Genomic DNA, 15,492 nt, shown 5'->3' on the forward strand with positions numbered 1-15,492 from the left:
GTGTTTGGTCCCGTCCCCCGGTCACGCTGATTGGCTACAGTAGGCAACAATCTCTGTGATTGGCTGGGATCCGGCGGCAGGTTTAAGTTCCCCCTGTTCTATTTTCATTCAAGTCTGCGGACCCGGGGACTGGGGCGAGACCGGAGCCGCGATCGGCGCGGGGCGGTGCGGGGCGCGGCCGGGGGCAGGGCGGCGAGCGGGGCGCGGCGGGGCGCGGAGCGATGAGGGGAGGGCGGGGCGGCGCCGGCGGCTGGGGGGACCCGGGGACTGGGGCGAGACCGGAGCCGCGATCGGGGCGGGGCGGGGCGGGGCGGCACCGCCGGCTGGGGGGACCGGCCGCGGCTCCGGCTCCGGGGCGAGCCTGTCCAGGGCAGGGCGGGGCGGGGCGTGACCCGAGGGCGCCCGCAGGCCCTGGGCTCGGGCCGCGGGCGCGGGCGCGGGAGGTTGCCGCGGGTGACCCGGCTCGTGTGCTCCCAGGTGGCGGTCCCGTGGCGCCATGGCCGGGAATCTCTCCCCCGCGGGACCCGGCGGCGCCCGCTCGCGTCTCGGCTTCCGAGCCCGCTGCAGGATGGTGCTGAACTCGCTGCGGGATACGGAGGTCTCCCTGCCCTTCACCCCGGAGCCGCCCCGCACCCCGGTCACCGACCTCGCTCGGGGCTTTAGGAACCTCAGCACCGTGGCTGGGTAAATCCCGTCTCGCCGCCGCGGGCGCTGGGGCCGCGCGGGGAGAACCCCCGGCCTGGCCGCTGGGATGCGCAACAGACCCAGGGACCAGTGCGGTGCCGGGGGACGGGCTCGGCCTCCGCCCTGACGGGGCCGAAATCTGCCATGCGCCCGCCGTGCCAGCGAGCGCCCCGTAGCAGAGCCGGGCCGTGCACAGGCTCCGCTTGGTGTTTTGCTGAATTCCTCGGGCGTTTCGTCCACCTGCCGCTCAGGCTGCCCAGCAGGCAGAGACCGAAGAGTGCTTCTGATCTCCCCAAAGCAGGGCGAGGGGCGCAAGTAGTGCAAGGAGCATTGGGAAAGAAGCTGGGGGGTAAGAGAGTCTCTTTGCTCAGCTTGAGTCAGGATGTACACACCAACTAGAGCTCCTACGATAGGGATTGGGTCAGCAGTTTGCTCTTGATGCCTGGGGGGGAGGGTTAATAAATTCAGGCCTAAATTTAGGATTTTCTTGCTATTCAGTGTTTGCATCCTTCTGTTGAAAACCACTTTACTCTAAAGGTTGTGATGTCTGCAAGGCCTGCTCAAAAGGAACCAAAAGGACTATAAAACTCTCTGTCCTAGTACCAGCTCCTGCAAGAAACTCTGGGAGGGCTTCTCATTTTTTAAAAAAAAAAAGTCTCTTGGTGTGAATAGCATGGCCACTAAACCTCTCTGGAGTCCGAGGAGCCATCCCAGGCTGAAAGGAGCCATCTTTTTATAAAGGCACCCTCAAGACCTCCCGAAATGGCTCACAAAACTCAGGCTCTGATAGGGCTGGGAAAGGTAACTCTTATGCTTCCGGCAGCTCTAAGTGGGTGCATGATGCAGAAAAGAGTCCTGACGGAGATCCTGCTGTTGGATCCAGTGCAGTCTCATACCTTGATGTCTACATGCTGATTTACAAAAATGTCACAATTTCCCCCATCCCCTGATACTTTGGATTTTGATGTGTTGTTGCAGGGACACGCCAAAGTGCTGTCTAGATCTGTCTGATCTCAGCAGTGGTGAGGAGATGCCCACCTTCAATTTCACCCATTCCCCAGACATGGCTGGTAAGAGCTGACTGGCCGGGACAAAATTGAGCCTTAGCCCTAGTTTTATTGCTTGCTATTACACTGGTGGCAAGACCCAAAAGAACATCTTTGGTAACAGCTAGTACTGTCAGCCAGCTCGGCTCCTTCCCATTATTATTGTTGTTATTATATATTTGTTATTTATTTTGTATTGCAAGAATGCCTGCCTAGGGGTCCCAATCAAGGACCAGTACCTCATTTTGCTATGTGGTGTTAAATAAGTAATAAGAGAGTTCCTGAGAACTCTCTCATTATGGGATTATGAAAAGATGCAACAGGTGGATTAAACAGATAGATGGGTTGTGGGTAGATGAAGACAAGTAAAACAAGCACATTTTGCGTAGTATAGGCAGTAGCTGCAACTCACCTGACTAGCTATTTCCAACAGTCAGTGTTTGTTAATAATGGTGCCAAGACTCTCAGAATCCTCAACTCCAGCTGTACACCCTTTCAATATGAGACAGTCCAAAACGAGCCCAGCTTCCACAAGGACTAGACTTCACAGCCTAGCCAGGTGGAAAGGACTCTTCCATCCTTATAGTGAAAAGACTGGCTGTTGTAGCTATTCTCTTAGAATGCTCCCTTGAACTGGTCTCTAATGGCTGTTGCCAACACATGGAAAGCATCGGCACATGGGATAATTTGTCTTTACCGTTTACATAAATCTAGGGATGCTGTAGCAACACATCAGCAATATTAGTGGAGCACATCCCCTGTCTCACTCTGCCTTAAAAGTGAAGGTTACAAATATCGTCTTCCTTGAACAAGTTAAATCAGCAGCAAATGCTGCTTTACTAGTTTTGTGAATCTCAAAATCTTCAAGTTTGTCTCATCCATCCCTTGGGACTGTGCAGTACTGAGCCCTGCCGTATAATTTCTAGAATATTTTCCACTGTAGTTTGAAATGTCTCCAGTTACTTCCTGGAAACCATTCCACAGCCTTGGTCTCCTCACTAGGAGGTGTTCCTGATATTCCGCCTACCATTATCCATTTCTGTCTAATCTCCCATCTTGGGTAGTCATAGCATGTTGGCCACAGGAGACTCTTGATGCCTTTTCTTCATTTACCATAATTGCTCCTAGTTTATGCTCCATGCTCATGCCCACTGTGTTTTGCTGATTTATCTCTCTTCAGCTGTAGGTCGAGTGGACTCATCAGGACCTCCGGATGGGCTGTAAGTTCTGTATATCAGGGCTCTTCTATGAGCACCCATCACCACAGTATCTGTAGTTTTTGTTAATGAGCCAGATCAGATGAAGAATGATATGCTCTGAAATGGCAATACATACCAGGCTTGCGCTGAGGAAGAGATTTCCCCTCAAAAGTAGCAGGGATCTTTCCTGTTCTGCCCAGATAGTCATCTTATCTTTGTAAAATGTGAGTGACTCATGGCTGGAAGATACTGTGCAGTTAAGCAAGGAGTGTTAATATTTAGGTTCTAGATGGAGTGTGCCATGTGCCATGTCATACAAACCTTTCCTTTCCAGCTGCTGAGTCTTTGCACTCCTTCTCCTTTTGAACTTTATTTAATCATAACCACCATTCATTTACAGAGAGGGTCAGTAATAATATGGACTCCTTCACCTCCAATCAGCTGTTCAGATCCGGCTACCGTTAGTAGTAACCAAAAGTAGTTTCTATTCCGTGGCTCTGGTTTTCATGTGAAATGAGCATTGTGTGTTTTTTTAAACCAACTCAGCCCAGTTCCTAATTCAGAGGTTTTCATATCACAAAAAAAACACCGCTTTGTCAGCAGGCTCAATGGAGAGACCAAGGACTAAATGGGCCACAGTAATTGAATTCCCTTTGATGGGATCCTTCCAAAATATGATTGAGGCGTGCGAGGGGGTGAAGTGAAGTTCTGTGCTGCAGCTGCCCATACTGTACCTTCTTCTATGGCTAGACTGCTTCAGTCTCCAGCACGGTCAGGCAGGCACCATTTCTGTTATGTATCTGCATTGCAGTGCTCACATGCGAAAAGAGAAGCAAGGTCAAGTCAAAAAGATCTCTGAGTAAATCTGAAGGCCTGTTGTAATAATTAGGCCTATAAATTTACTCTTGTTAGCTCAACTGTAATAAGTATATATATATATATATATATATATATATATGTTCATAATATGTGACTAACCTACAACAACAAATGTTAATGGGACAAGATACAAAAGGGAGACAGAAAAACTGAATTAGTCTGAACAAAAAGGCAACTTTGATATAACTCAAGGACTATGTTAAAATCATGCTTGGTAAACTGATGATGTGGAACCAGAAAGTAAGTAACCAAAATTGGTATGTCAGAAACTAGCCCTAACTAGTGGACTAAATAATAAACATTCATTACTGAAAACAATTTGACCTACTTTCATTAACATCTGTTATGGCAGGTAACATCTTAGAACTTTCATATACTTTTTAGAGTTAGTAAAGTTGTAGGGCCAGTTATTACAACAGCTATTTTACCCACCATTCCCTTTAAGGGTCCTTAAAGAAAGAGATTTGGGGAAGAAAATAAGAAAGAACAGAGGGAAGAACAAATGGAAGTGAGCTTTGCCATCATGGCTGTCACCCCCACCATCTCCTGGGTTTCTGGGCCTCTGTTACCCTAACCCTGAGCAATGTCCTGACCAGACTGAGCCAGACAACATCGCCACCCATAGCAGCTCCAGCTGAATCCCAACAACCAACTGAGATGAAACGAGATTGGATTTAAACTGGAGCTGCTGCTGCTGTCATTAATCTCCACTAACTTCTTTTCTTTTCCCCAAAGGGACAGTTTAGGACTTTAACAGAAGTAGCAACAACAACAGCTCCAGCTCATCTCAACTAACTTTTTCACTCTTACCAAAGAGGACAGTAATTATCATAGGACTGAACGGGACCGCGAGAGGTTATCTAGTCTAATCCCCTGCACTCATGGCAGGACTAAGTATTATCTAGTTCATCTTTGATACCATTAAATAGACTGTCACACAAGGGTGTTTTTCCTTCTATAACTCCCTATAGCTAACAAGAAAGGGAACAAGGGATGTTCAAATGAAAGCCTTACTTAATACCTTACATTTGAAATGCCTTAACTGCTTTCCTTCTTTTCTGCATCTTTAATAAAAGATTAAAAAGGATTTTTAATGATGTGTCTGCCATGGTACTAAGCAGGCTGTGGTCTCTGTATACCAAACCCCAGACCTTGTTTAATAGAGTTTAATGTTGGACAGTGACTGGGTTATGTTAACAACTTCAGCTCATATTCCATCTAAATTAGTACAACAGGTCACTGGTCTCTCCTCCTTCAAATCCTTCCTCAAGAACCACTTCTGCTGAGACCCTGCACAAGATCACTGACCCATGACAGCAAAGCTAGCTAGGCTGAGTGCAGTTTGTAAAATTAACGGGATGACTGTGCAGCCTCCAGTCCCAGGGCTAGAGTTGGATCGGATCCCATCCCCCCAGCACATGCACACCGTCCTCTGTCTGGCACGCTTGCTTGGCAAGCCCTGTTTCAGATTAGACTGTGAACTCTTCGGGGCAGTGCCAGCGCAGTGATGCCTAAGCAGGGCCTTTGGGCACTACTGCAATACACAAGGGAACAATCTTTGAAGTTTGTTCAGCGTTTCCTAGATGGGAGCTTATTGCTTCCCTTCCCTGCCCTGCCCACTCATGCAGGGGGCATTCCAGACCAGGTGGTGCATGTGGCTAGGCTACTGTCAGAAATGGCTGTTTTCTCTCATACACAATCATCGACATATTCCTCTCACGAGGCAGCCTCCTGCTGATTATAGACAGCCTGCAGGTTCTTGCCTAGAGTGGCTCCCTGCATTGTCTTTAACTGGCTGCATGTAGTACATATATTTTCTGGTTTCAGTCCTGCCTGAGCCTGGTCAGGTGGTGTTTGGGCCTGAAGGCCTTTGAAGGGGACAATTCAGTCTCTTCTGAGCCTACTGACAAAGCAGTGTTTTTTTGTGATGTGGAAAATTGGTTTTTAGGGTCATCATGGGAGCACCAGTTACATTGGGTGTGGTATTATTTCTTACTCAGTTTTACATAAGAATCTGGAAATATGAGAGAGACAGTTTGCAGCTGGCCAGCCATGTCCTGTTCAGCATAAATAGGGGGGATGAGCTGTAAAATGAGGGGCAGGATCCCTGAGTTCTAATCCCAGCTCTGCCAGTGACTCACCATGTGGCCTGGGGCGAGATTCTGTTTCTCTGAGACTTAGTGTCCCTTCCATAAAATGGGATAATCATCCTGTCCTGCCTGCTGAGTGTCACCAGGGTGCTGTGTTAGTGCTGAGCACTGTCATTCGGCATAAGTTCTGCAGGGACATACTGAAGTGGGTGGGTCCCCCCTGAGGACGTGCAGGCTGGACAGCAGAGCAGGCCCCCGGACACACTGACAGGCTGTTTTTCTCCCTGCAGAGAGGCACCGAGGCAGAATGTAATATCTTTCCTGGTAAGTGACTGCTCTTCGCTGGGAGACAGGTTATTTTGTTACCGGGAGGAGTTGGGGCACCTGAGCAGGCCCAGAAAACGGTGTGGGCTGGTGTAAGGAGGCTAGATGCAGTGGACACTGACTGCAGGTCTTGGGGCTCATGCTTACTATTGACCCAGTGAGCGATCCCTTCTGTGCACTGTAGCCCCAGGTATTATGCAGCACACCGAGTTCCCCAGGCTCCATGCATCGAGAGGGCAACGAGACAGACAGCTCCCTGAACAAGGAAAATGTAAGTACCTGCTGGATGGGGTCGGGGGGGCTGCACAGGCCTTTTCTGGAAGTGGTGGCAGATGGGAGCACATGTCAGCAGTTCCGCAGCTCTGTAGCACAGAATCCTTACCAAGCACTGAATATGGAAAGGGGTAATCCTCTAGGATCCCCAAATTGCCTTTCCTCTTTCCCCACTAACTGTGGTGCTGAATCTGCTCCTCACCAAGATCCAGTGCCTGTTTAATGCCGGGGGAGGTTTGAAACTGTCTAGGCTCTTGACCCTGGAGGTAGCAGATGTGGCCAGCTTTCAGCTAAAGGCCCCTTTCCCTTTCTCTTTTTTCAGGAGGGTGTCTGCTTTAAGTGTCCAGGGTGGCAAATGCCTAGGTCCCTGCTGTTTCGAAAGAGAGCAACAGCTCAGCTGGTGAGTTAATCATAGAATATCAGGGTTGGAAGGGACCTCAGGAGGTCATCTAGTCCAACCCCCTGCTCAAAGCAGGACCAATCCCCAATTAAATCATCCCAGCCAGGGCTTTGTCAAGCCTGACCTTAAAAACGTCTAAGGAAGGAGATTCTACCACCTCCCTAGGTAACACATTCCAGTGTTTCACCACCCTCTTGGTGAAAAAGTTTTTCCTAATATCCAACCTAAACCTCCCCCACTGCAACTTGAGACCATTACTCCTTGTCCTGTCCTCTTCTACCACTGAGAATAGTCTAGAACCATCCTTTCTGGAACCCCCTTTCAGGTAGTTGAAAGCAGCTATCCCCCCTCATTCTTCTCTTCTGCAGACTAAACAATCCCAGTTCCCTCAGCCTCTCCTCATAAGTCATGTGTTCCAGACCCGTAATCATTTTTGTTGCCCTTTGCTGGACTCTCTCCAATTTATCCACATCCTTCTTGTAGTGTGGGGCCCAAAACTGGACACAGTACTCCAGATGAGGCCTCACCAATGTCGAATAGAGGGGAACGATCACGTCCCTCGATCTGCTGGCTATGCCCCTACTTATACATCCCAAAATGCCATTGGCCTTCTTGGCAACAAGGGCACACTGCTGACTCATATCCAGCTTCTCGTCCACTGTCACCCCTAGGTCCTTTTCCGCAGAACTGCTGCCTAGCCATTCGGTCCCTAGTCTGTAGCGGTGCATTGGGTTCTTCTGTCCTAAGTGCAGGACCCTGCACTTATCCTTATTGAACCTCATCAGATTTCTTTTGGCCCAATCCTCCAATTTGTCTAGGTCCCTCTGTATCCTATCCCTGCCCTCCAGCGTATCTACCACTCCTCCTAGTTTAGTATCATCCGCAAATTTGCTGAGGGTGCAATCCACACCATCCTCCAGATCATTTATGAAGATATTGAACAAAACTGGCCCCAGGACCGACCCCTGGGACACTCCACTTGACACCGGCTGCCAACTAGACATGGAGCCATTGATCACTACCCGTTGAGCCCGACAATCTAGCCAACTTTCTACCCACCTTATAGTGCATTCATCCAGCCCATACTTCTTTAACTTGCTGACAAGAATACTGTGGGAGACCGTGTCAAAAGCTTTGCTAAAGTCAAGAAACAATACATCCACTGCTTTCCCTTCATCCACAGAACCAGTAATCTCATCATAGAAGGCGATTAGATTAGTCAGGCATGACCTTCCCTTGGTGAATCCATGCTGACTGTTCCTGATCACTTTCCTCTCATGTAAGTGCTTCAGGATTGATTCTTTGAGGACCTGCTCCATGATTTTTCCGGGGACTGAGGTGAGGCTGACTGGCCTGTAGTTCCCAGGATCCTCCTTCTTCCTTTTTTTAAAGATTGGCACTACATTAGCCTTTTTCCAGTCATCCGGGACTTCCCCCGTTCGCCACGAGTTTTCAAAGATAATGGCCAATGGCTCTGCAATCACATCCGCCAATTCCTTTAGCACTCTCGGATGCAACTCGTCCGGCCCCATGGACTTGTGCACGTCCAGCTTTTCTAAATAGTCCCTAACCACCTCTTTCTCCACTGAGGGCTGGCCATCTACTCCCCATGCTGTGATGCCCAGCGCAGCAGTCTGGGAGCTGACCTTGTTCGTGAAGACAGAGGCAAAAAAAGCATTGAGTACATTAGCTTTTTCCACATCCTCTGTCACTAATGCTTCAGGCTTCTCAGTATCCAATGACCTAATACCGTAAGTGTGGAGAGGATAATGCCAATGATAGCCAGAGCGGGATGGGGATGGGTCCTCCTCTGAAATTTTGGAGGAGGGGAGCAGGCTGGGTCAGATCTCCCTTTTCTGATGGGAGGCACTGTCTGTGCCTTGTCTGGAAGTCTTGTGTCCTGTGGAGAGCAGGAATCAGAGAGGTCACAGGTCTGTGTATTGGTTTGACACTGGGGGCAGTCAGGGAAGTCTGCTCTGCAACAGCTCTAGGCAGTACTCTCTGGGATTAGTTAACAGACTGACCATATGGAGTCTGGTTCTCCACCATCAGGAATTACTGTCCGTGAGTGGCACTGGAAAGCATGGCAGAGCAGGTCTGGGATCTACAGTGCAGCTTTCCTGGGTGGGAGCAAGGCACTGCTGCAGGACTCTAACTCCATCTCTCCCCCTGTCAGGATGCAGGGGGCTTGGAGGAGTGTGAGGTGAAAGATCTGGGTAGCCCAATTGCTGCAGTGGCACCGCATCCACGCAGAATGGCAGAGAACTTGGACAGCTTTGAAGAGCTCTTCCCCAATGAACAAGAAGACGTGGAGGTGAGAAGAGCCAGGCATAGTCATCATCTGCCCTGCATGTACTCCACTGTGTGCTTCATGGAGCAGTTCACAGGCTGGGGAAGTAGACACTGCAGAGTCTATCCTGGACTGGACTGACAGGCTACCAAGAGCCAGCAGGTGTTTGGGAGCATTCTGGATGTTTCTAGGGACCTGGGCAGCTTTGGTAGTGTTTAGCTGGACAAAGTATTGGCAACCTGAGCTCCACTGGGAGAAGATGCAAAGCTCAGCTCTCCCCTTCCACAGCTGGAGGAGTGGAGCTAGGAGTGGAGTGGGATGTGGTGAGCAGCCCTCCTGGACACTAGCAGATCCCTAGCAGTGTGTCCTCTCTCCATCACTGGGCACAGCAGCACATAGTTACAGGTTACTCTTGGTCACTGAATACCTGACAGTGATTTCAGGTGAGTTGTGCTTGTGGTTAATGCTGTTTCTCTGCCCCCCAGAAACCAGTGGCTGGGAACCTGTCCTCCAGCATGGCTGTCCTGCTCTCTGGACCCCTCCTCACACAGGACATCAATGTCAGTGAAGTGAGTGAGCTTACCTACTAATACATCATTAAATCAGACCCGCCCATGTGTCTGGGCAAAGCTTGTATCCTGCAGGGCAAAAATCCTTCTTGGACTGGGGGGTGCTGATAGGGCTGGCATTGCTCACTATCCACCTATTGCCATTCTAGGAGAAGCTGCTCTGCTTCCAGCTCCAAAGGGGCTTTACAGAGATGGGCCTCTGCAACCCAGGCTTCCGGGCAGGGAGCATTGCTCCGAAAGTGTTGAGCTGGGGAGATGGTGCCCCTTGTGACTTGCCTGTTCTTCCCCTCTTCTCTGTTTCCAAGCAGGTCTCCATCAACAGAAGTCGCCTGTACCGCTCACCGTCCATGCCAGAGAAGTTGGACAGACCGGTGCTGAAGCGAATAGTGAGATGCCAGGACAATGAAACTCCAGTCAAGGTGAAACTGAGACGCAGCCCTGTCTATGAGGAGCTGGAGCGGGTAAGGGAGCCAGACCTGGGAATCATTAGGAAAGGGATAGATAATAGGGCAGAAAATATCATGTTGCCTCTTTATAAATTCCACACCTTGAATACTGTGTGCGGATGTGGTTGCCCCATCTCAAAAAGATCTATTGGAACTGGAAAAGGTTCAGAAAAGGGCAACAAAAATGATTAGGGGGATGGAACAGCTTCCATATGAAGAGAAATTAATAAGACTGGGACTTTTGAGCTTGGAAAAGGGATGACTGCGGGGGGATATGATAGAGGTCTATAAAATCATGAGTGGTGTGGAGAAAGTAAATAAGGAAGTGTTATTTACCCCTTCTCATAACACAAGAACTAGGGGTCACCAAATGCAATAAATAGGCAGCACGTTTAAAACAAACCAAAGGAAGTATTTCTTCACACAACACACAGTCAACCTGTGGAACTCTTTGCCAGAGGATGTTGTGAAGACCAAGACTATAACAGGGTTCAGAAAGGAACTAGATAAATTCAGGGAGGACAGGTCCATCAATGGCTACTAGCCAGGACGGGCAGGGATGGTGTCCCCAGCCTCTGTTTGCCAGAAACCGGGAATGGGCGACAGGGGATGGATCACTTGATGATTACTTGTCCTGTTCATTCCCCCTGGGGCACCTGGCACTGGCCACTGTCGGCAGACAGGACACGGGGCTAGATAGAGTTTTGGTCTGACCCCGTCTGGCCGCTCTTATGCCAGGGGCTTTGGAGGGGGCAGTCTAGCCTTTTCTTTGGGGAAACTGTTGGGCGGGTGTTGCCCAGCCCACATGGGCAGAGCCTCACAGTAGAGTAGGGACTGGTTGGCTTGTGTATTGCTAATGGCTGCCTGGTTGGTTGCAGGGTGCAACTCTGAAGAAGACGGCCTCACTCTCAGACATGGAAATTGTCAAAGTTCTCGATCAGGACTATGGCTTCCGACAGCTCATCGGGGACTTCTCTAAGGTCTGTGTCTCCTCCAGCCACCTGTGCCCTGAGCGGTCTCCCAGCAGTCTCCCACGTCAAGGGTATGCCTTGACGTGGGAGAAGGAGCCACCTAATGTTGATGTGCAGAGCTGGTTATTTTCCTTGCTGCACAGCAGTGAGATGAGAATCCTAGGCTGTAACCCCCAGAGACACTCCTAGGGAGCTGGTTTGGTTTATACATGTTAAACAATCTTTGATTCAAAATCAAATCCCGATGCCCCCAGGGAGGTGGCAGGTAAGTCAAAGATCAGAGAGCAATACCTCCCAGCAAACACAGGAATCCTGTGCTCAAAGAAACAGTTGTGGATTTAATCAGAGGATGGAGAATGTGGGTGGGAGGAGTGGATGGGGGGTGAAGATACCAGGAGAGTCACCACAGGACCTTTTGGGTGGAAACCAGTCTGAGTTTGAGAATCTAGAAGAGCAAGGGCCTTGCAGCTATTATGATTCTGAGCTGGACTGAGAATGTCTCTCTAGGTGTATGCGCTGCCGACAGTGACAGGAAGGCAACAGGATCTGAGATACATCACCCCGGAGACTGTGAGCAATGGCCTCCCCCTGTGTCTGTAACTGTGTCCTTTCCCACCCCAAGTGTGCCTGTGCCCCTAGCTCTGCCTCTCCCTCCCCTCCAACATCCTTGTGTGTTACTCCTGAGAGCTGCTTGGTGAGAGCTGTGTGACCTGCCTGTTGAAGCTGCTGCTTGTGAATCCTGGTTCAAGTCTTGACTGCATTAATGTGGAGAAAGACTCCTTAATCCAGCTGTGACGAAGTGGGACTGTTCTTAATGTTTCCTCTGCATAGTGTGGGGGGTGCCTCAGTTTCCCCTAGGCAGTTCTTAAGTATCTAGGTGGTGGGGTAAGGGTGTATGATCATTGCAGAGCCCTAGAGGGCAGGTGTGTGCAGGGGTCTGGACACAGAGAATGGCCAACACCCTGTTTCCTGGCAACTGATGGCCTGGGCCCTTCCCCCCTGCAAGGTGAGAGCTAAAGGGTTGGAGAACAAAGGAATCAGGTGACCTCCTGGCCCAGGAAAGGGACAAAGCCCAGAGGAGGAGGGGCTGGAGGGAGTTTCAGTTTGGGGCTGGCCGGGACATGGAGTGAAGGGCAGACGTGGTTGTCTGGCTCACTGCCCCCCAAAATGGACCCAGCTGAGGGGTCCTGTTCTCTGCACCTGCAAGCTCTGTGTTAGACCATGTTCCTGTCGTCTAATAAACCTCTGTTCCACTGGCTGGCTGAGAGTCACGTCTGACTGAGAAGTTGGGGTGCGGGACTCTCTGGCTTCCCCAGGAGCCCCGCATGAGCGGACTCGCTGTGGGAAGCACATGGAGGGGCAGAGGAGGCTGAATGCTCCGAGGTCAGACCCAGGAAGGTAGAAGCTGTGTGAGCTGTGTGTCCTGAAGACAGGCTGCTCACAGAAAGGAGACTTCCCCAGAGTCCTGACTGGCTTCATGGGGAGCAGTTCCAGAGAATCGCCCAGCGACTCCGTGACACCAGCCTTCAAAGCTTGTTAGCACTAGAGCATAACTAGACACACCCTATTCCAGCCACAAGCGTCACTTGAATGTTCTCTTGTATTTCGACTGAGTGAGACCTGCTGCACACAGCCTGTGCCTCTTGCTGGCCTGGCAAGAGCAGGAGTTCTGTCTCAGAAGGGGAAGTTGTATAGCTGGAAGCTGCCCCTCATTGTTCAATCCTTTACAGGTGGCTGCTCTTCTCTTTGGGGAATTCCAAAGCTTGATTGAGACATTCTACATCATCGACTGTCGCTACCCCTATGAGTATCTGGGGGGGCACATAAAGGTGAGGGAACTGGGGAGGGTCTGAAGTAGGGGGTGGAACTGGGCAGGGGCACCAGGTGTCTGTGATGAGCCACACCTGGCTGTCGATATCCCCATTTGTTGCTGAGAATTGATCTTTCTTTCTCCACGACCCCGCCCCCTTTTCTGCACTGCAGGGGGCTCTGAACTTTCACAGGCAGGAAGATGTCTTTGAGTTCTTGCTGAAGAAGCCTCTGTTCCCGTCCACACCACAGAAACGCATTGTCCTTGTGTTCCACTGTGAATTCTCCTCGGAACGGGGCCCCAGGATGTGAGTGCAGGCCCGGTCTGGTCAGAGCTGGGAAGAGGCAGCGGCTAGCGTGGGGTGGGTGCTCCTGGCTGAAATAAGTCTTGGTGCTGCCTGTTGCACTCAGCTCCACGTGTCACTTTTGAAGGTGCCGCTATCTGAGGGAGGAAGATCGAGCCATGAATGAGTACCCGGCACTGCACTATCCCGAGCTCTACATCCTGAAGGGAGGCTACAAGGAATTCTTCCCTGAGTACATGGTAATGGCAGGGCATCCAACTGGTGGGGATAAGGATCTTCAGACCTCCTGAGATGGGGCTGACTTACCTCAAGGCCACAGCAAATCAGAAAAGTCGGTGTTAGCGGTGGGATTAGAACTGAGTTCCTGGTCCCATTGCTGTGCTTGGACCACTAGACTGTGCCCCACTGCCCACTAGTAGGTGTTGGTTACCAGTGAGGTGAAACCAAAGAAACAATGCCATACCACTGAGAATACAGCAGCCCCAGCTCCCACCATTCGAATTGTCTAGATGGGCTGGCGAGGGTTCCCTTGCTCTAGTTGGATAATGTGTCTTCCCTTCTCTTCTCAGGAGCTATGTGAGCCCCAGGACTACTGCCCAATGCACCACCAGGACTACAAGGCAGAGTTGCTGAAATTCCGTACCAAGAGCAAGTTGTGGGCTGGAGACCGGAGGAGACGCAACCAAATCGCTCGCCTCATGAAGTTGTGAGGGCAGAGGCAGCAGCCTTGAGTGGGCACTGCTTGGAAGGGCTCTGCCTTGCACAGCAACGGCCTTTTTTCTCTTGGAAATGGGTCACTTGGTGACAGTCAAAGGCTGGAAAGTGGGAACCTGCTTTGTCCTATGGAAACTGCAGCCACCTTCAGCCATTTCAGATGCTAACAAATGCTACAGGAAGGCTGGTTAAAAAGGTCTTGATTCTTGATGCTGCATCTCAGAAAGACTGTGACTGAGCATGAACCGGGTGGACCCAGTAGTCCTTAAGGAAACGGGGCCTCCTTCACATGGAAGGCACAGAGTGGGCCAGGTTCTAGGCTGCCTCTCAATGTTGTGCCCAGCCATTGCAGAGCAAGGTATGTCACAGCCTGAGCTTTGACTCCTTTTTCCATCTCCTGCTTCTAGCAGGAACCTCCGTGTTTCTCTTCACTGTTACTCTAGGTTTTGCATTTAATTGTCTCTTTTTAGTGACAGAATAAACAGATACCAAAGTGCTTGATTTGAACAGCTCTCCCTGTCCCTCCAGCCTGGTGACTCCCACCCATCTGTGCCATTAGGATATTATGAAAACATCTTGTGGCAGAAGCCCTTGGGTGACTAAACAGATGCCAAATTCTGGCCTGTGATTGGCTGAGAAGTCCTGTGATGTGTAAGCCTCTATCTTATGCCTCTAAAAGGTTAAAACTGAAGGCTGGAACAATGTTAACCAATCAGATGACATCTCTTCTGCATCCTTATTATCCTTATACAATCAGTTAAGGAATTGATGAACAGCAGCTAATCAAATCACATGTGCAAACCTTTGCTTCCTCCTTGGCTCACTAGGATTTTGACTTCTACCATTATCTCCATTTAGAATGTTGGGGAAAAGACAAGTTTGAAATTCCCACCCATAAAGAGGGGGAGTTAACCATTTATATGGATGAGGAGAACATCCCGTTAAGAGGAATATGAATCCTGCTTCAAGGCACAAAGTTAGGAATAAACTTCCTTGGGGGCAGGTTATTCCAAAATTGTCCATTGTGGGGTTTTTTGCACCTTCCCCTGAAGCTTCTGGCGGGGCACTCTCTGACAGGAGCCTGGGCTAGATGGAGCCCTGGGCTAGAAATCCTTATGTGTCCCAGTTATATTTTGCATGAACATTGAGAATGTATATAATAAAACAGGCTGTCTTGTCCTTGAGGTAAACAATGACCCAGGCAAATAAATACTGATGCTAATTGAAACACAATTATTCTCCATACAGTAGAGGAGTGTGTACTGCTTTACAGCCAAGTAAGAGATGGTCCCAGCTCCAAAGAGCCTGCAGTGTAGATTAGAAAAGGCATGATATAGAGGAGATGGCATTGGCCTGAGGGTGGGGACGGTGTGTTGTACTATTTTTCTGTGTTAGAATTTTGAATTTACCTACTATGAGAAAATGTTACAATTTGTTTGTTATTTACATTGTCAGTAGCTTCTACCTTGTTCCTTCTGCTCCCAAGAAGCAGT

At 50.0% G+C, this 15,492-nt stretch overlaps 1 protein-coding gene across 1 annotated transcript; it reads left to right on the top strand.

The window, feature by feature from the left end:
- The first annotated feature begins 480 nt into the window (after window positions 1-480).
- Window positions 481-14,526, top strand: CDC25C (cell division cycle 25C). The gene is made up of 15 exons (XM_074962030.1): window positions 481-684; window positions 1,663-1,754; window positions 2,911-2,950; window positions 6,189-6,222; window positions 6,407-6,493; window positions 6,818-6,895; window positions 9,072-9,209; window positions 9,671-9,754; window positions 10,063-10,215; window positions 11,079-11,180; window positions 11,679-11,741; window positions 12,902-13,000; window positions 13,155-13,288; window positions 13,413-13,524; window positions 13,855-14,526. The coding sequence occupies exons 1-15, from the start codon at window positions 497-499 to the stop codon at window positions 13,993-13,995; spliced, it is 1,545 nt and encodes a 514-aa protein (XP_074818131.1). The 5' UTR covers window positions 481-496; the 3' UTR covers window positions 13,996-14,526.
- The last annotated feature ends 966 nt before the right edge of the window (window positions 14,527-15,492 follow it).

Source organism: Natator depressus, chromosome 8 (assembly GCF_965152275.1).
Source record: "Natator depressus isolate rNatDep1 chromosome 8, rNatDep2.hap1, whole genome shotgun sequence".
In the NCBI taxonomy this organism is placed as follows: domain Eukaryota; kingdom Metazoa; phylum Chordata; order Testudines; family Cheloniidae; genus Natator; species Natator depressus.